Source organism: Camelina sativa, chromosome 11, assembly GCF_000633955.1.
Source record: "Camelina sativa cultivar DH55 chromosome 11, Cs, whole genome shotgun sequence".
Classification (NCBI taxonomy): Eukaryota; Viridiplantae; Streptophyta; class Magnoliopsida; order Brassicales; family Brassicaceae; genus Camelina; species Camelina sativa.
In genome coordinates, this window is record NC_025695.1 from 24,472,877 (window position 1) to 24,494,075 (window position 21,199).

The following is a 21,199-nucleotide window of genomic DNA, read 5'->3' on the forward strand; positions in this document are numbered from 1 at the left end:
TTGGGAGTTAATAGTGATCCACACCACACTGATGCCGAAACACAGCACCCACGTTTCCCCACTTATCTTTATTTTCTATCTATAAACAACAAAACCAAATTTTAATCCATAAAATTACGTTCCCTTTTTTAAAATAAAGAATTCGGTGCAAAAAAAAATATTCACGTAATTTTTTTTATATATAACTACAATACAAATAAATGCAAAACAAAAAAAACATCTTTTTGAATATTTTCTCTTTAAAAAAACCAAAAAAAATTGAAGGAAAGATGTAATTTATTTATAAATATTACATCTTTATAATTGAAACAGATAGTGATTGCTTGGAACATGAAATTTTATGGGATGATTTGACAATTGGGGAACAAATTGGACAAGGTAGTTTATTTCATATACATATTATCTTTTTAATTTTTTTGCATAAATAATCTTTGAAACAAATTAAAACATTAACAACCAATTGTGCTCCAACAATTTTATGTTATCTTACAAACTGTCTGTCAGTAAAACCATCGATTCAGTGGTGGTCGGGTCGCAGCAAGTGGTAGCGGCAGAGAATACGGCAAACACGAAGATTTTAGCCGTTGAATTAAATCGACATCCAAAAATTTTAGTTGCAGAACACTGTGTTACCACAACGTCATCTACGACAACCAAACGAACAAAAGTATATGCGTTTGCTGCACCTGCAGGTAGATGCGGCAACGAAACAATCAACGCCAAAATTAAAAAATAGTATATTATTATGATTAAATATTTAGATAACAGGGATATTTTGATAATTTATAGACATATTTATTGAATTATCTTAAATTTATATGACATTTTTTAGTTCTTTTTTTATAAAAGGCTCTTTTTATATGGCAGTTACTCTACTTTTGTTATTTGTTTTTTGCTTTTAAATTTAGATGACAGGTTTTTTACTTTTGAGTCACATGTTTTTCATTTGGAAAATTCTCTTTATTCTTTAACGGATGAATCACAATGCAAACTTCCATGTACACTCGACATATGTGTGAGCACTTATTGAACATGACCTTCACTATTTTTTTTTATTACCAAGAGGTTCCGGGTCTAAACCCGTACATCCCTTCAGGTAAAAGACCAGAATATTTTATATGCATGACCTTACTTTATCTTGCATAATTTGCAAATAGTTGACTGGTTGAGTGTTGTTTAATGAGATAAGACCAACTTGACCAAAACTGTTAATGTCTTTAAAGCATTTCCAAGAGATACTCTATCCCCTCAAATTTAACGTTTTATGTCCTCTAAGAGATACTTCAATACTTCATAATTTGGAGTTTTGAATAATGACAGCCCATATTTGAAGTATCACTGTTCAAAACTCCAAAAATGAAGTTTCATCTTTTCTTTTTGCATTTCAATTCCTAAAATAATGTATCTCATAAATAATCTCATAAATTATGTTTTTTTTATCATTTTAGTCCTAAAATTTTATCACTTCAAAGTATTTCACATATATTCTTATAAATTTAATTGTTACATATAAAATTAATTAAAAACGTATTAAATAAAATTAAAATATGAATATTTATAAAAATTACATAATATTACAAAAAATATCACACAACAAAATATGATACTAAACATATTTAATACAAAATAATGTAATGTTTGTAATTTGGGGCTTAATGTAATTTTAGATTAAAATGTAATGTTTTATTAACTAATATTGTGTGTAACATTTTATGTATGTTTAGAGTTATTTATAAAAAAAATTATGATTCTAAAGTAATTATGAATAATATAAGACTATAATGTAAAATACTTATATTAAAAACTTCATAGATGAAGTATACTCTAGGAGAAAAAAAGGGAGATTCTCAAAAATAGCACAAAAATAAGTTTTTTTTTTTCAAACTTAGCACAACATATCTAAAATTCCAAAAATATCACCAATTAATCTTTTAAAATTAAATCCTAAATTCAAAATACTAAACCCTACCCCTCAAAACTATACCCTAAATATGAAATTGAGAACCCAAACTTAAAAAACAAAATTCTAAAAATTAATTTTAATTATTTTAATGTGCTAAATAGTGCTATTTTTGGAAATTTATGGAATGTGTGCTATAATTGTCCTTAAAACTTGTTTTAGTGCTATTTTAGGGTATTTCTCAAAAAACCTCATACTTTAATTTTTAAGTTTGCATACTCTATATATAAATTATATCTTGGAGATGCTTGTAGGAATCTGTGTTTGCTAGGGTGATTGTGAGTTTTTGCATGTAAATTAATGAAATGTCAGTAGCAAAGTCGGTTTGTACCCCCTAGGATCCCCCTAAATTACTAAAATAATTTGTTTTGCATGTAAATTAATGAAATGTCAGCAATGTTAGTTTTGTAACACCCGCAAACCGAAATAGTGCATCGGTCGATGCAAGGTTGGTTTGCGGACGAGTTTAAGTTAAACACTGCGTTTTGGGTTAGGAAAACCCTTAACTCGAGTTTTTGTCTCATTAGTCGTGTTTAGCCGCTTTTGAGAGAAAAGAAAAGAGAGAAAAAGTTCTCTAAGTGTTCTTGGTGATTTCTAGTGATTGGAGGCATTTCCTGTAGAGATCTGTAGCTGAGATCGTTGTAGGAACTTCCTAGGAGCGTGTTCTTGCTTGGTTAAGGTTCAGAAACTCCTTGGCAAAGGTAAGTGCATGACCATGGCTTATCTAAGCTGGAGATTTCTCTGATCTGTTTGTTTATATGTTGTTTGACTTGTTAGTATGTTAATCAGGACTTTGTGAGGCTTTCTTGTGTCTTGGGATCAAGCTGTTGCTTGTAGGAACGAAGATCCGACGAGAAGCTTCGGGGAAAACGATGCTTGGCATGTGCGTCGGTCGATGCACTTTGTGCGTCGGTCGATGCAATGCGAGGACGGCGCAAATTGACCTAGGAGCGTCGGTCGATTCCATGTGGAGGCGTCGGTCGATGCAACTAGGGATTTCGTGCTATGTCGAGCATGCGTCAGTTGATGCAATGTGAGCATCGGTCGATGCAAGTGAACCTTGCGTCGGTCGATGCAAACCCCTTTGGCGTCGGTCGATGCAGTGTCTGGTTTGTTTGTTGATTGTTGATTGATGGTTAGAGTATCTCTATTGCTTGTGTGTATAGCCCAGTAGATGGGAGGATTGCCTTACTGAGTGTTTATAAAATACACATGCATTGTAATTTGTGTTTGTGGTGCATGTAAAGGCAAAGTGTGATCGTGGAATCAAGGCAATGAAGAGGAGGATGTTCTAGGGACTCGATTGGATATTGTCTAGCTTGCTAGGTTGCTAGATTTGAGTCATTAGAACATTGCTAGGTTGCCGGTTCTATATTTCTGGATGTTTGGTTGTTGGAATTGTTATACTTGGATTATTGGTTATTTAATTATTGAATAATGATTGGTTTTGGTTATTTCCGCTGTTGGTTGCGATTGTGGTTAGGTGGCTATTGGATATGGGACCAATAGTTGTAGTTTGTTTAATATTATTATTTATTAATTTAAAAAAAATGGGTCAGATCGTTTCAGTTGACCCTCTAACATGAGTTCGATTCTCCCCTATTACACCAATACAACTTTTTTTTTTACATTTGAACAGATGTTTAAAGAAATTCACACCCTAATTTTTTTACCTGGGTTTGCCACTACCTAAAACCGTGCAAATCTCAAAAATACATAAGAGGTTTACGATCCTAAAATCTACATACGGTAATTATCTGCATTACATATAACTTAGAAAAGCAAAAAAAAGAAAAAAAAAAAAAACTTGAAAACAAAAGAACAGTGTTCAGAGTTTCAAGAAATGAAGTTCGTGACACTAATGGTCATCACATTCGTGATTTTCTCCATGTCATCTCTTAGAGTTTCCACTGGAGTAGTGTGTGTACCGGCAATGACCACAGGAGAACAATAGTCTAAAGATTGTTGCGATTAACTAACTGAACAAAAGTCATGTTTGTGTGGTTATATGAAAAACCCAGTATATAGTATGTTTGTTAGCTCTCCAATGGCTCGCAAACTTTTAGAAGCTTGTAAAATTCCTTATCCTACTTGTTCATGCTTAATGTAATTTAAAATTAAATTTAATAATAATATTAATATAATCTAAACCTTATTTTCTTTTTACAAAAAAAAAATAATCTTATGCAACAATTATTCAGTGATGAAGATTGATGGGAGTTTTTTATGTCATCGTTGAACATACAGTTCTATTGTAACGTCTGTGTCACGTGAAAATAAATGATTTGAGTTTATGTCGGGAATTAGAATGTAACCGATTTAGTCTGGCTTGGTTGGTCGGGGCTGGGAGAAAATAAAGACTTGTTTCATGATCAAGAAACTTCAAAGAGAGCAATAGATTGGGAGTGACGTGTTCTCGCCAAACACTTGTTTCATGATCAAGAGACTTCTCAGAAGTACTTACAACTATGATGACTAGTCAACAGTTTTTGGGCAAGATCGAGTCGTAGGAAAAAGACCGTGATTAAGCCTAGTGTTGAATTATAAGTATTGGAACTTAAGCGTGGTTGTCGGTGTATAGATGGGAGTTTGAGGCCAAAACTGTTGATGTCCTTAGGAATCGTGTGTGTTTGCTAGGGTGGTTGTGAGTATTCTTGGTGACTAATGGAGCTTGCCAAGACGCTAGTGTTAAGTTGTTGAGAGACTTGAGAATCTCTGCGACAGAACTGTTATGCAAATAATAACTTGCCAAAGTAACAAGCTCAAAGCGCGATAATTTTTTATATAAGTTAGTTTTGTTGTTATCCTTGGGAACCAAGCGGGTTGCCTAAGTATAAAAAGGGTACGCATCCTTGAAAGTTACGCTCGTAGATTTTCAAGGCATGAGGTTGGAGGAATGTCTTGATGATTGATTCATTCCATTTGGAGTTCAGATTAGGCAACATGTTTGGGGGTCGAGTACCCACCAAGGTTTTCTAGAAGTTAGAAAAACTGCTCGGAATCTTGGATAGCCATGCTTGACGGGATCACATCGACGAGAACTAGGAGAGTTCCCCATGATGTTGTTGTTGTGTTGTCTACGGGAACTCAGAGAGTTTGCCGAGATGTGGTTGTTGTCTGCGCGAACTTGGGGAGTTCGCCAAAGACACGTATGTAGTAGACGGTTGGTATGTTTTGAGTGCAAGTATGACATGGTAATGTTGTACATGAGGCACATGAGCTTGAAAGGGTTAAATCTCAAATTTGGTTACATGGTTCTAAAAAATGGAAATTTTTTTGTAGGAGTCCGAACTTTTCTTTTTTTTGCAAATGTCTCGCAAGACCGCCACAAAGAGCATGTAACAAACAACCCCCGCAACATTTGTGTGGCCTTTGTGGCGGCCTTTCGAGACTTTTGTATGGCCTTTGTGGCAGTCCTTCAAGATGTGTTTTGTTTTGGTGATGTTTTGTTACCTTAGCAGTGTGGCCTTGGTAGTTTTGTGTGTGCCCTTTGTCGCGTGTCTCGGACGCTGGATACCGGAGAGGAGGAGTCTATAGACATTGGATACCTTGGTGGCGGTCTCGGTGACATGGATATGTGGTGGCGGTCTGGAGACGATGGATACCCTGGTTGTTGCCTTAGTGGCAGTCCTGCGGGGAAGTTGTGTAGCCTTAGTGGCGGTCATGTGGGACATTTGTGTGATCTTTGTGACGTTTTTGTGGCCTTAGTGGCGGCCTTTGTGGCGATTTTTGGCTGTAGAACATTGCGACGTTACTGCGCAAGCCATTTTTGGCCGTAGGACATTGTGATGTTTCTACGCAAGCCATGTTTGGTCGTAGGACATTACGATATTTCTACACGAGCCATAGAGGTAGTTCTGGTCAGTGTGATACTCGGGCGCACTCAATATTATAACTTTAGAGATATGAGATCTTGAACAACTCATGAGGGGACAGATAGGTTCCTGAGTACCATTTAGCTTAAAGGACTTTTTGATCTGAGAGGTTAAATGGTATATCGAATTCGAGTGACGATCCGAAGGTGCACTGTAGGGTGGAAACCCGAGAGCAAGATGAGACTTCATGGATACCGTAGCTTGAAGATTAAGGCTCGATGGCAAGTCGGTAAGACTAGAAGGCTGAGACCTTAGAGTGGGAGAGATGCATAAGTTGAGAGTAATTGATACTATTAGAGACACGGGTTATTGGCCAGATAGATCCCTCATAGTTTAGTCAGAGGATGTGTACGCCATAGAGTTGGATGCACGGGAGATCCTTGACTGATGGCCGGTATTGATAGATTCGAGGATTTGGTAAGCTTGTTAGAGGAAGCGAGTCAAGAGGCTTAAGTTGGCGACTCGCAAAGTATTCAACACAGTGAGTTGGAATATGCGGACGTATGGTACTTGTGTATTTTATTACGCTCATAGGGATGCTTCTTTGTGAACAACTATTAAGCGGAAAGCTATCTTTGGTTTAGCCGTCTTGATGAAGTTTCCCTAAAAGCAAGTTTTCTATTTTCCTCGTGTTTTGGTTGTGTGGTTGGGTCCGTGTTCCATTAGGGACGAGTGGATGGTTGGAGTACCACGTTTTAGTATGTTAGAAGTTCGTATACAAACCAGGAGGGGTATGAGGGTGAGACCGATGGAGCACCGGTGTAGCCGGTAAGTGAGCCGGTATGGAGATTGTCGGTTGGACAACAAGTTTTTGCTCAGGTCCGAGATGATCTACTTGTGGATTTGCTGACAAGGCTACTAGTGAGGATTGTTGACTTGTTTGTTGTCATGGGTGAGATGATATTCCAGAGCTGGAATATGGGTGGACATGTATGATATAGCGATCTCATACTAGGACAACGAGAGGTAGATCTGGTCTGCAGATGTGTATAGACGTTAAGACTTGTTTTCTCTAAGGACATGTGGGAGAGGAGATGATTAGTTCTCCTGAGAGGATGAATAGTTCTCCTAATACCGAGATCTCAAGGATTGAGATCTGAGAGTGAGACGGTATGATTCAAAGATGGTGGTCTAAGAGTGAGATCGGTATGGTTCGAAGCAAATAGTGTATAAAACGTGAGTATAAGCATAGTGACTAGATGTATACCTCGGAGGTTATTGGTTTTCAATCTTGTGATTGGTTGTGGTGACAAAGTTGTCAGGATTTTTGTGTGGACTGTTGTGACGGTGGAAATGTTTTCCAGTTAGGATGCGGTGTTTTCAGATTCGAGGACGAATCTATTATTAGTGGGAGAGAATTTTACGATTTGAGTTTATGTCAAGAATTGGAATGGAACTGATTAAGTGAAATAGCCCGACCCGTTTTTTTATTTATTTTTAATAATAATAATATATAATTAATCATCCCATACTACTTAATTAAACCAACCAAACCACAATTCATCATTAATCAGCAACAATCAATAAGCACATACCAACAATACAAAACCAACATATCATCACTACAATAAAATTCCTAACCATTATATCCAACAACCTAGCATAACTCTATCCAAGGTTCCAACATCAATAACATAACTCTAACACAATAACCGAGACCCTAAATCATCCTCCTCCTCATCGCCATGATACCACGACACATACTTGTACCACAAACACAAATTGAGATGCATGAGTATTGTCATAAACACTCCGTGAGAGAATCCTCCCATCTACTGGGCTATACACACAAACGACATAGATACCAATGTTTAACAAACCACAAACAAGCACAAACAAACCAGGATACAAGCGTCAGACAAGATGGTGTTGACCAACACTGACCATCAGTGTCGATCGACACACACAACCCTGGTGTCGACACCGACTCCGCAGTCACAATTTGCTCGAAACCAAAAGTCGAAAAACCGCTTCTCATCTCTTTCAAATCGTCCAAAACTCCCCCAAAAGCCCTGTAAACTCATGGGAACCAACAACCAACCACAACCATACAAGCAAACAACACAAACAACCGCAAAGCAAGCAAAATAAAGGATTCTTAGACTTAGATCAACCATGGTGATGCACTCACCTCTTTTTCAAAAAGTTTCTGACGAATCCAACACCTTTGAAGGTTTCTCCTTTGTTCCTAGCACCAGATCTTCACTCCACAGCAACAGATCTCCCAGAACTGGCCAAAAATCTCCAAATCTCCCAAGAACACTCTCTTTTCTCTCTTTCCTCTCTAAAACAGCAAAACAACTTCTTTTCCACGACCTAGGTCGAGTTCCTCCTTTAATAACCCGATTTTAAGGTTTCAATTAAGAAAACCAAACTAAAACAACAAATTAAAACAAACCTACGAACCCAAATTGCTGGTGTCGATCGACACCCACTCCCAAAACCGACCATTTGGTTCGCGGATGTTACATTAAGTCTGGTTGGTTTATGAGGTGTTTAAAAAAAAAGGAACAATGGATGGGGGTTCTTCACCACGTTCTGCCGTCGCCACCATGGAGGAGAGAAAAAGGGGAAGTTCAGTGGTGGTGAGGGAGAGAGGGAGAGGAGTTCGTGGTCAGAAGAGATGGCTTGGTTGGTCGGGGCTGGGAGAGGAAACGAATTTGGGTTGGTGTGTCATCGTTGTTGAATTTTCAAGATATGATTCACTGGACGTAGTGGCGATGGATTATCTTTAAGGGAGAATAGGAGGGCGAGTTGTTACGTCACATGAGAGGTTAGGCGTGAGCTGTGTGTTGATACACGTGGATATGTATACATGTAAGCATCTCCTTCTCCATGGAGATAATGAAAATCCCTAGCTGCTCTTGTTGAGAGGAAGCATTGTCGTGATCCTTATCACCGTCATCGTCATGTATGTGTCTCTATCACCAAGTTGCCTTGATCTGGAAAAAGTAAATACATGTGAATAAAGGGATCAAGGAGCAGATCATAAAGTAGAGAAAGGGAGAGAAGGTGATGGAGAAGAGGGAGAACCAAATGCGGCAGAGGTGGGGAAGCCTCTTGTAGGTCTGGTTACTCATGAAATGGTTGTGGGAAGGTTCATTGGTGGTGGGAGAATAGAGCCAGAGTAAAAAGAGCTGAAGAGGGGAAGGAAAGTGAAAGAAGGTTGGAGATAAAAGCGGTGTGGAGGAGCCAACTTTAGAGGCTTGCCAGTGTCAGATCAGACATTGGTTCAGAAAGGTGATGTTACCAGCGTGATATACAACAAGCCAAGAGTGCATATCAATTGGTGGATTGTTATTTGGAGTAAAATTGAAGGAGTTATGCGCGTTATTTCCTGAACAAGTAATTGCTCGAACTGTGGAAATCTAGTAAGTATGAACCATAGAAATTGTTCCGAGACGGCTCTTTCTAAGCAAAGTTTGAAGGTCCAAACCTATTCCGATTGGGAAAAAAAATTTGTGGAGGGACTCGTGGTAATACACAGTCATTATCCAACAGTGGGATTATGTTTCGAACGGTTAGTTTGTGTTTTATTTGAGTGTTGATATGGAGGTCTGTCTAGTTTGAATTGCAATAAATTGTAATATTGGGTGAGCCAACAAGCTCGGTACGAGCTGGAACCTTGAGATTTTATGACTTATAGTGTTAGGTCATGGTGATTGGAGAGCTAAGTTATAGGTCAGGAGTGCAAGGTTCAGGCTAAGAGGGTAAATCGAAGGGTTCATCGGAAAAGGGTTTTGTGGCTGGACGGAATAAAGTATTCTAGCCCACCTTTCTTGTTACTCGGTTGCTAGGGGTGGTTGGTTGTGCGACACAGTATCTAGATGAGGTGGTTTTTGGTGATACGTGAATAAGCAGAGCTTGCTCCGAAGGTAGAGTCAAGTGGCTTGTCCGGTCAGATGTCAAAGGAGTATGAGGGAGGGTGATCGGAGTCTATGAATGTGAGGTGCCTGTGGAGCTGAAGTACGTTCGTATAACAATGGTTGGTTGTATTTGTGGAATTTTTGTAAGGAGCGAATTTTACGCCGGTTGTCTCGTCTGAATTATTGGGTTTTGATGAGATTGTTTCCCATGTTTCATATGTGAGGATTGGGAATCCGGGTGTGGTTTTTCATCTATGCCTTGTTAATTTATTTACTACATGTACCATTCCCCTATAATATATCCTTCAACTAGGCTTCTCCTGTACTTTCAGCCTCTACTCAATTCCACCTATACGACTTATATTCTATACAATTACACTGAGACTATATAAATCTACCGAATTAATCAAAATCAATTAAACTTTTCAATTGCATTTTAAAATCGATGACACGACCTTCTTTTCATTCAGTGTTTGCTTTGTTCTCTATACATTATACATATTGTTCTTCTTATTCTTCGTCTTTTGCTTTGGCTTCATCGTTTGTGGTGGTAATTGGAGTTGGGAATCTGAAGCGTTGTTGGTCGAAATCAAGCATTACCCAGACAAAGATGTTGTAAGTGTTGCTATTCTTTTACCTAAGGTGTTATTGATGTTGGATTTGTTTAAAATTGTTCAGAATTGTTCAAATTTTAAAATGTAAATTATCGATTTGTAACGCAATTGAGTTAAGGCTGAAAGTACAAGGGAAACCTAGTTGAAACGCTATATTACAGGAGGACTAGTACAAGCAGCCCACATAAATAAGTAAGAAAACCAAACACATGGATTAATTTGAACAAGTAGGGATAGGGACAATTGGAGTTATGAAATATAGATTTCTAATAATCATAAGAAACAAAAATTAAAAGAAACGATGGCGGCGCTTCTAGGGTTAGGCGATTCCATCAAACTCATCCAATAATCCTTTTCGCCTTGAGTTTCCTCTAGGATTGGAGTGGAAAATCTGTTTCTAGCACACTGCTACGAGTTTTATTCCTTGTTTTTATTTTCTTTTACAGTCTTGTGTCGATGTCTAGATCTGAGTTTAAAAGGAGGACTGGTAAGGAACCGATGTTAGATCGGGATCGGGAGAAGGAGGAGCAAGGAGTGATTAGGATTCCGAATTTTGATTTCTCCTATCTGATTGACAAGTTTAAAAATTCCTTGGTGGGTAGAACGTATCATACTGAAGGGGGGAGCACAGAGGCACTTTTAGCTTTCATGCCTAAGGAGCGTATCTGGGATGTAGAAGGAAGAGTTCAGGGCACAGATCTTGGGAATGGTAAATTCCAATTCGATTTCAATAATGAAGAGGATCTACTCAAAGTTCTGCAGCGACGACTGTGCCGTTTTAACCGATGGAGCTTCTCCCTTGAAAGATGGGAAGCGGATATTAGGGAGAATTTCGCAAACACTATGCTATTTTGGGTGCATATTAAAGGTACCCCAACGATTTATAAGAAGGATCAAACCTACATGGGAATTGGTCAAGCTCTTGGGTCAGTGGTGGTTGTGGATGTCGAAGGTGCTAGAGTCCAATTTTCAATTCATGGAGACAATCCCTTACAATTTGAGAGTAAGGTGGTTTTCGATAATGGGGGGGGGAGTGTTAACGTTTCATTGTGGTATGAGGGCCTGCATCGTTACTCCTTTACTTGCAAAAGGATCTCACATGAAGAGAGATCTTGTCCTAAATTGTCTGAATTGGATAGGTTGAAGAATAAATCTTTAAGAGCCTCCTCTTCCCTCTCGGATTCCCAAAGAGAGAAGGGTCATGGAAACTTCGGATCGGGTGAAGACCATGCTGAATCATTGGCGCATGTCAGGAGAAACATTGTGAGAGATTTTGAACATAGAGATCAGAGACGTGACACAGATCTTCGTCAGGAACTGAAAGACAAACGTGCTTCCCGGAGCAAAGGGGTTTGGAACAGGCTGGACCAGTATAATTTTCAAGATAATCCCCGATATCAGGAGAGATTCCACCCTTATGCCAGGGATAGATATTTCGGAAGAAACAAATGCTCGGATGATAAGTATGGTGCTTATGAGGGAGAACAGAGGAGGTTTCGGGATGCCAATCTTGAGTACCGGAGTTATGAGAGACGAGAGTTTGGAGGCGTCATTAGAGATTCAATGGGAACTTCTGGCTCACAAAGAACAATCTCTTATATCCATAAGACAGATGATCAGTTGGCAAAGTTTCGGATTGATAGACATTCAGGCTTAGAGGAAAGGAAGCTTGAGAATTATGAGACACAAAGGCGAGGTACCTATGAGAAACAAAGATATCAAGTTAAGGAGGTAGGGGAGTATGTGCAAAGATGGTGTGGGAAGTCTAGGTCATACAAGGGCCCTACTTCTAAGGGGGGGGGGGGACCTTTATTCAACCAACTGGACGGACTGCAGATTCAGTGGCCACGAGAAATGACCTGGCGGGAAGGAATCTAGTACCTGAGGTTGAAGAGGAAACTTCTAAACAAAATGGCAACATTGCAATAGAGGTCGATGTGGAACGGAATCTAGAATTACAGAAGATTGATAATACAACCATGTTAGTTGAAAATAAAGCTCTAAAGTCCCAGGATGTTGAGATGGAGGATGATCTGAGAATGGATGAGGATATGATTAACAATGATGATCTTCTCGATGATGAAGATCCCTCGGTGGATGATTATCTCTGTAAGGCAAGTATCCTATACGAATCTACAGAGCATGGGGAAATCCTTAGGGAGGATGATGAACGAATTGAAGCTATTTCTCAATTATCGCCGGTTATTAAGCCCAAGGCTCGATTGACCACAAAGAAGGCAAACACGATAGGAATTACTAAGGAGAAGATAAAGGAAGATAAGGGAAAAGCTGATGCGTCCTCCGCTCAAGCGGTTATAGGTTCTGTGCGAACAAAAGGTTCTGCGAAAAAAGAAGGTGATGACCGTAGAAGAATCCAAAAGAGCCCTGATATCTCATGAGTTGCTTCTAGAAAGCTAAATGCCCTAAGAGTTTGACAATCTCCAAAGAAGAGATCAGGTTCTGGTCGTGTAAGATCGAATATTGTCCCTCGCACTGAGGTGTTTCCAACTGCTAAATCCAGTTCGGCGGTGTACTAGAAACCACCCAGTACTCAGATATGAATACAATTGCTTGGAACTGTCAAGGAGCGGGAGCTTACTTGACTTCAGAGCACCTAAGGAGCTTAGTAAATATTTCTTTCCTGCTTTTCTTTTTCTTTCTGAAACAAAAACAATTTTTCTTTTACAAGACATTCAGCTTTCTTTAGGTTATGATAATTTATTTACTGTGGATCCATCTGGGAGAAGCGGAGGCTTAGTTTTGTTCTATATGAATTATCTTAATGTGACTATCATCTATTCTGATAATCGATTGATAGATATTGAAACCACATTGGATGGAAATAAAGTTTTCATGACTTTTGTGTATGGAGATCCGATTGTGGCAAACCGAGCAAATATATGGGAGAGATTGACGAGAATCAGTCATACAAGGAAAGGACCCTGGTTCATGAGAGGTGACTTTAACGAAATTATTGGTTACCGAGAGAAACAAAGTGGAAAAAAACGAGCTGAGTCATATTTCCTTCCTTTTCGAAACATCATGGCTAACTGCGGGATGATAGACTTCCTTATAAAGAAAATTTTTCGCCTGGCTTGGTAAAAGAAGGAACCGGAACAGGAACCGATGTAGACTTGATCGACGGGTTGGTAATGAGGATTGGCATAACCTATTTTCCCACACTAATGTGGAGTATCTCAAGCTATGGGGTTCTAATCATCGGCCTGTGTTGGCTAGAATTGCATCAAGTAATCGTCGGCAGCAAAAGAATTTCAAATTTTACATAAGAGGTTTTGGGAAACAGGGTTTCAAGAACGTGGTTTAGGCTGGCTGGGGTCAGTTGACAAGAAAGGACCATCTGATGTCCATTCCAAGATTGTAGCATGCCGGAAGACTATGTCCTTGTGGAAAAGAGAGAACCCGAGCAATGCGATGAAGAAAATCAAAACTTTGAAGGATAAATTGGACCAAGCACAGGAAAATGATTCTATGTCTACTGAGGAAGAACCTGAGCTGAAATGGCAGTTGTGTGCTGCCTTTAGGGAGGAAGAACTGTACTGGAAGCAAAAGAGTAGAGCCATCTTGGCTGAGAGAGGGGGATTGAAACACAAAGTTTTACCACGCTATTACAAAGCAAAGACGAGCTAGAAATCGTATTTACAGTCTAAAAACAGAGAGGGCGTGTTGGTGGAGTCGGAGGATGGTATTGAGCATGTGGCGACACAATACATCCAGGATCTTTTTTCTACTTCGACCACTACATGAGTAGAGGAGGCCCTTAGATATGTCACGTAAAAAGTTACACCCGAGATAAATGCTTCTTTAACTCGTCCTCCATCGAATGGGGAGATAAGAAAGGTTGTGTTTAGTATTAATCGAGATAAAGCGCCTGTCCAGACGGGATGAAAAGCCTCTTTTTCTAGCGTTTTTGGAAATCCATAGGTAATGACATCATTAAAATGGTCAAGGACTTTTTCGAGATGGGTTCTTTTGATCCAAGACTAAACGAGACAAATATCTGCATGATCCCCAAGAACGAGAAGCCTAGAGAAATGGGGGAGTTCAGACCTATTAGCTTATGCAATGTAAGCTACAAGATTATCTCGAAAGTCCTCTCTAACAGATTGCGGAAAGCCCTCCCGAAGCTGATTTCGGAGACCCAATTAGCCTTTGTGGCTAGACGTCTGATCACATATAACATCTTGCTAGCACAGGAGAACTTCCATGCCGTACGAACAAATCCAATATGCAGGTCCAAGTTTCTTAGAAAAACTTATGCGCAAGTTGGGGTTTGATAATAAATGGATCACGATGATTATGTGTTGTATATCATCAGTCTCTTATAAAGTGATCATCAATGGGGAAGCAAAAGGAAATATAATCCCTACAAGAGGATTACGCCAAGGTGACCCGCTTTCTCCATTTTTGTTCATCTTATGTACAGAGGCTCTGATAGTTCAACTTCATGGTGCAGAGGTCGAAGGTCATATTACAGACTTAAAAATAGCCCAAGGAAGTCCACCGGTGTCGCAGCCTCTTCTTCTGTAGAGCTGATATCCATCAATGTGCTGAGCTTCATAAGATTATAAATAGCTATGGGGCAGCTTCGGGACAACAACTGAACAAGCAAAAGTTGGCTATTCTTATTGGCAATAAAGTGAACAATGCCCTTAAAGCGAATTTAAAAAGGGAGATTGGAATCCCAAAAGAAGGAGGAATGGGGACGTATTTGGGGCTACCTGAGACAATATGCGGTTCCAAGCAACAGGTTTTTGCCTTTGTACAGGACAGGTTAAATGCTAGGATAAATTCCTGGTCGGCAAAATTCCTTTCAAAGGGTGGTAGAGAAATTCTGATAAAGTCCATTGCACAAGCCTTACCAACATATCTCATGTTCTGCTTCCTCCTACCGAAACAAATTGTTAACAAACTTAGAGGAGCAATTGCTAGATTCTGGTGGAGCACAAAAAACAATAAAAAAGGCCTGCACTGGGTGGCGTGGGATAAAATCAGCGTTCCTTTGGAGCAAGGGGGGCTTGGTTTTCGGGATCTAAAGGAGTTAAACTTGGCTCTACTCACTAAACAGCTCTGGAGGCTTCTATGTTACAATGAATCTCTCCTCTCTCGAGTACTAAATGGGCGTTACTTTAGGTACTCAAACCCCATGGATGTAAAAAAAGCAAATTCCCCATCATTTGGGTGGCGAAGCATGATGTCCGCTAAACCTTTACTCCAGCAAGGTCTAAGGAAAAACATTCGTTCAGGATTTAATACGCGAGTATGGTTGGATAATTGGATCCCTACAATACCAGAGAGACCAGCGAAAGATCGAGGCACTGGCAGGGACCCAAACCTTTATGTGAACCACCTGATTGATTTTGAGTCAAAGACTTGGAAAATGGACAAGATAATCGAATTGGTGGACCCGATGGATATTCCTCTTATAACTGGTCTCCAGCCTAGCAGGAGGTTTATGGATGATTATGTTTGGTGTTACACAAAGTCAGGAAAATACACAGTCAGATCGGAATATGCTATTGCTACAAAATCTAGCCACGAGGTCTTAGAACCTAGCACTACCAAACTAAAGAGTCATGTCTAGTAAACGAAAACGTCGAGAAAATTAAACATTTTATGTGGCAGGCTCTCTCAGGATGTGTGGCTGCAAATAGTCGATTAGTAGAGCGCCACTGTGGCACAGACAAGACTTGTCCCAGATGTGGAGACGAGGAGGAATCAATTAATCACATCTTGTTCAGATGTCTGCCAGCTTTGCAGGTGTGGGCTTTGTCCAACATTGCAACCGCTCCAGGAGTGTTCCCGAGTGATTCCATTTTTGTTAACTTTGATTATCTGCTATAGCGAGCTAAGGAACAAGAAGCAACGGAGGAGGAGCTTGCGATTTTCCCCTGGATCTTGTGGTACATATGAAAGTCAAGGAACAAAAAAATGTTCAGCAATAAGGATATTTCCCCGATGGACACGCTGGACCTTGCTTCTTCAGAAGCGGTAGCATGGAGACTGGCTCAGGTAGTTGATTCCTATGAGGAGTCTGTAGACAGCCAACAAGAGGAAGTGGAGGACGAAGATGTGGCCATAGGAGAAGTCAGGTGCCAACTAGATGCCTCTTGGGAGACTAAGGATCAGTTTGCTGGTTTAGATTTTGTTTTGCTGAGTCCTTTCACCTTTTACGGTCTGAAATGTACGAAGAAACAACTCACGGTTCTTCACTCTGAGCTGGAGGCTTTAATCTGGGCAATGGAATCAACATTACAACAAGGACTGACATCAGTACATTTTGAGACGGATTGCGCGACCATTATCAAAATCATAGAGGAGATTGATGAGTGGCCCAGTTTTTCCACGGAGTTAGATACTTTTTCTGTTTTAATAGCAAAGTTTTTGGTTCTTTCCATTTCTCATATTCCTCGAACGATTAATGTCCGTGCCGATCGCCTTGCAAAAAGTGCTCGAGCACGAGGTTATCTTTTTTCCATGTAGACTTGAAGATTTCGGAGTGGTTGGCTCTAGAAACCAACTTTTTCGAACTTGATTAATAAAATACGGAGTTTTTGAGGTCGAAAAAAAAAATTAAATAGGTTCATACTCTTAATTATTAGAGGAGGAGATATACAAATGAAAACGATTAAGCTAATATGTACTTTATCAAATATCAAGCTTCGTGTCACTACTTTGTGTTCATGAAATGGTAAATATAGCAAAATTAATTCTTCAAAATATTTTCGTCGTATAGAGAATAATAATTTTTTATCAATGAAAATAAATTTGATATCTCTTTATTTCGTAAAATATATAGTAGGTTAAGGCACGTTAAGGCATTGACACAAAACTTTTGGGAGTATCTTGTACCCCACATTACACAAGCTAATAGGACACAACTCTGTCATCCATGTCGGTTTAGCCACCTTAGAGAATCAATGCTTTTATGTTTTTTTTTTTTTTTTTTTTTTTGAAAAATGCTTTTATGTATTCTTTGAATTGGAGATCTATGAATCAATGTAAATGTTCGTTAACGTAGTCGGTTTAACGTAACTTTGAATCGTCATATTCATGTATAATGTATTTAATATCAAACGAAAATGGTTGTTTTTTTAATAAACATAAATGTATCGTTTTTTTTACATTTTGTTATAAAATAAGAAAATCATGATAGTGAACTTTCATGAGAGTGAATATGAGATACAAAGATGTCAATTAGAGTCGATAACTTTTTCTAATAATCACTTCTGAAAATTACTACTAACAACTAACAAGAACAAAAGTTGAATTACTTTGATAGTGTTTTTTTCATTATTATTTTATTTATTTTACATAAATAGCCTGAATCCTTGTTGCATTTTATTTGATACTAGTAATCTTACGTAGATGTTGTTGATACGTCAGCTATGAGGCGGACCATAGAAGCAGCCTTCCCACATCACGTGTCTTAAACCTTTGCTGACTCAAATTAATAGATACACTTTACAAATCTGTAGCTGTGTTTTCTTGAAAACAAAATTATTCTTTACTAATAATGAAGTTATTAAAATTCTCTAAACCACCATTGGAAAGTTATATTAATTAGTAGACTGATATTAATCTGCAAAAAGGAAAACAAAAATTCGTCATTTTAAGTTTATAAAATTTTAGTTAATGGTGAAGTGACCTTAGTGCAGTGGCAGGAGGTAAGTCCATTTGTAGAAGGCACCATCACACCCGGGATCGAGTCCCGGCTCCTACGAATGTAGGAATTTGGCTAATGGGCCGGCCAGTTGTGGCCCAATGGTTGACAAAAAAAAAAAAAAAAATTTTAGTTAATGATACAAGTTTTGAGAAGAAATAAACACATATGAAAATGTGGCAATCTTATCAAGAATTTCATCCTATTTGTTTCTATACAATGTATATTCTCTATTAAGTAATTAATTTTTAATTACCTTATCTTATGCATATTCCACAAGCAAATTAAGCAAAATATTTTTTTATTAATTACTAAAGTGGGCCAGATAAAAATTAATTACATAGGGCCACTCAAAAATATTTAGATTTGATCTGAGGAAGTTGTTAACCAGACACAACGTATTTGAATTCGATTCATTTCCTCATTAACTCATTTCATTTTAAAAAATAATTAAAAATTTCCAAAATTGATTTATCCATTTCCAAATTCCAATATAGTCAGCAAGCTTAATAAGACCTGTTTCTTTCTGTATTGCTCCAATGCAACGACTAAAACCAAAAACAAAAAAAACTGTAAAAACAATTTTTTATAAATTTGTAAAAAAATCGTTAATAAATAAGATAATCCAAGTCGGCTTTTATTTTTCACTATAAATTAGCCTTTTTGCTTCCTCTCTATCTCTATCACGAGAACTCTCCTCTGTTTCAATCTCACGTCACATCGGATCTTATACAAACACATAAAACTATTTTTTCACTTTTTTCCATTTTCTGGGTTAGTTTTTAAAAAATGGGAACAATAGAGATGGATCCAAAGGTGAACGATCTCTCTCAAATCCTCCCTCGTGTCCTCGTCGTCTCCAGACGCACCGTTCGTAAAAACAAATTCGTCGATTTCGTTGGTTCGAACCTTTTATGCTCTGTTTTTTTTTGCTATTTATTCATGCATGGCTCTGTTTTTTATATTAAAAATCAAAACTTTATAAATTTATGCATATGGGTTCTGATTTTTTTCATTTAAAAATCGAAACTTCTTAATGTTATGTATATGGGTTATGTTTATTTTATGGTTTTGTTTTTGATTTTGATTTGTTTTTGATTTTGGGTTCCAGGTGAATACCATCTTGATTTGATAGTACGTTACGGATGTGTACCAGTGATTGTACCNGAAATAAACACATATGAAAATGTGGCAATCTTATCAAGAATTTCATCCTATTTGTTTCTATACAATGTATATTCTCTATTAAGTAATTAATTTTTAATTACCTTATCTTATGCATATTCCACNTATTGAGTTAGGTCTTGCTAAGCTTTGTCTTGAACAGAACATTCCTTACTTAGGAATCTGCAGAGGATCACAAGTAAGCTAATCTTGTCTTTTTGTCTTTAGAGCTTTGCAACAGACAAATGTTAATGGTGAGATGTTTTTTTTTTTTTTTGGCAGATTCTGAATGTTGCTTGTGGTGGGACTCTTTATCTAGACTTAGAGAAAGAGCTAACGAATAAGTTACCGGAAAAACGTAGAACGAAGCATATTGATTATGATAACTATGATGGACACAGACATGTTGTGAGGATTGTTGAGAACAGTCCACTTCATTCTTGGTTTAAAGATTCGTTGGATGGTGAAAATATGGAGATTTTGGTTAATAGTTATCACCATCAAGGTGTTAAGAGATTGGCACAGAGGTTTGTGCCTATGGCGTTTGCTTCTGATGGGTTAATGGAAGGGTTTTATGATCCGGATGCTTACAATCCTGAAGAAGGGAAGTTCATAATGGGTTTGCAGTTTCACCCTGAGAGAATGAGACATCATGATCTTGATGAGTTTGATTATCCTGGTTGCCCTGCTGCCTATCAGGTTTGTGTGTGTTCTTGAAGATAGTTAGTTTACGTTTGCAACTATAAAGAGGTTGTGAACTTGAGTTTTGATGCGGTTTTGATGTAACTTGCAGGAGTTTGCAAAGGCTGTGATTGCGTATCAGAAGAAGCTGAACAGTTCAATGTCAGTTCCAAAGACATTGAAGCTTGATAGAGAAATGGAGAATAAAAGAAAGATACTGGTTCGGAGTTTCTCACTTGCAAAGTGTATGTACGTTAGAGGAGAACCTGGTAAGAACCCATCAAGAGTATCGGAACTCGAAGTTGGAGCCGAGTTTCTTGAGGTAAAAAGACCACTAAATCTCTTTACTCAACTTTACATAATCTTGTTTGCAAGAGGCAAAAAATGGTATAGAAACTTGCTTGGCCTTTCGCTGTCCTTAAGGGTCACTTAATAATAGTTAGTTTATATAAATATAGCATTCACTTTAGATGATGTCTATGGTTGTTGTGATGGGCCGAAGAGACTCGGACCAGATCAGCCCATTTTATGCTGGTTCTGATTTTGCCTTGCGGGAAACAAACATGCATGTGGGACTTTTATCGTGGTTGAATTGTTGTCTATGTTTTGCTAAGTTGGTTCTTTTGTGTATGGTGTGACTTGTGTAGTCAAACACGGCGCTAAGCGCGGAGCAAGAGATGAGGCTAAAGGAGATGGGAGCGACGGTGAGGAACGGAGGATCTTACATGAAAAAGTTGAAAGTGGACGAGGACAAGCAGAGAATGGCTAGGAATATGATGAACAAGATGAACATTGAGCAACTCTCAGAGCTTATGGCGTTTTATCATTTGATGGGTAACATCTGTGGAGAAGTTTTGGAACGAAAGCTTCATGACAATGTCAATGAATGCTTGAGGGATCTGTGAGTTTCATATGAAACGCATGGAGAGGATGCTTTGTGAATTTGCTTTCTTTTTGTTTTCTGGTCAAACGATGGAAAAAATGGGTAATATGTGCATAATCCTCAATTTAGTGGTATCTAACCGCCATAGATTACTTTATGATTTCCCAACAATTTATTTTAATATTAAGCAGGCTGTGACTGCTATTATACCGATTTAATATTAAAATTTCTGAAGAAAAAAATTATTAAATCTATACTAAATAAGCTCTTAAGGTTGTCCACATAGGATTTTTAAAGCACCAATAGTCCATGTAGGATTTAAAACTACCAATATAAATTTAACATATCACAGATTAACAATTTTTAAATTTTTAGAATTTTATATATTAAAGTTTTTAAAACGACCAATCGGGATCAGTCATCTCAATATTAATATTTTTGAAATCATGTAAAATTTCTATATCAAAATACTTAT

At 38.2% G+C, this 21,199-nt stretch overlaps 2 protein-coding genes across 2 annotated transcripts; both read left to right on the forward strand.

Moving 5' to 3' along the window:
• On the forward strand, window positions 14,275–15,917 carry LOC109127334. Its single transcript, XM_019231934.1, has 3 exons — window positions 14,275–14,497; window positions 14,652–14,798; window positions 14,920–15,917. The coding sequence occupies exons 1-3, from the start codon at window positions 14,275–14,277 to the stop codon at window positions 15,915–15,917; spliced, it is 1,368 nt and encodes a 455-aa protein (XP_019087479.1).
• On the forward strand, window positions 18,660–20,935 carry LOC104728291. The gene is made up of 6 exons (XM_010447291.2): window positions 18,660–18,897; window positions 19,108–19,157; window positions 19,294–19,359; window positions 19,443–19,859; window positions 19,954–20,163; window positions 20,489–20,935. Exons 1-6 carry the CDS (start codon window positions 18,786–18,788, stop codon window positions 20,744–20,746), a joined length of 1,113 nt encoding a protein of 370 aa, XP_010445593.2. The 5' UTR covers window positions 18,660–18,785; the 3' UTR covers window positions 20,747–20,935.

Bases quoted from the DNA above. Each gene is read 5' to 3' on its own strand.
- LOC109127334 (XM_019231934.1), top strand. From the start codon at position 14,275: ATGGTCAAGGACTTTTTCGAGATGGGTTCTTTTGATCCAAGACTAAAC. The intron at 14,498-14,651 runs GTCTGATCACAT...GTATATCATCAG, and splicing joins ATTAGCCTTTGTGGCTAGAC to TCTCTTATAAAGTGATCATC. The intron at 14,799-14,919 runs GTCATATTACAG...GCTATGGGGCAG, and splicing joins TCATGGTGCAGAGGTCGAAG to CTTCGGGACAACAACTGAAC.
- LOC104728291 (XM_010447291.2), top strand. From the start codon at position 18,786: ATGGGAACAATAGAGATGGATCCAAAGGTGAACGATCTCTCTCAAATC. The intron at 18,898-19,107 runs GTTCGAACCTTT...TTTGGGTTCCAG, and splicing joins CAAATTCGTCGATTTCGTTG to GTGAATACCATCTTGATTTG. The intron at 19,860-19,953 runs GTTTGTGTGTGT...TGTAACTTGCAG, and splicing joins GTTGCCCTGCTGCCTATCAG to GAGTTTGCAAAGGCTGTGAT.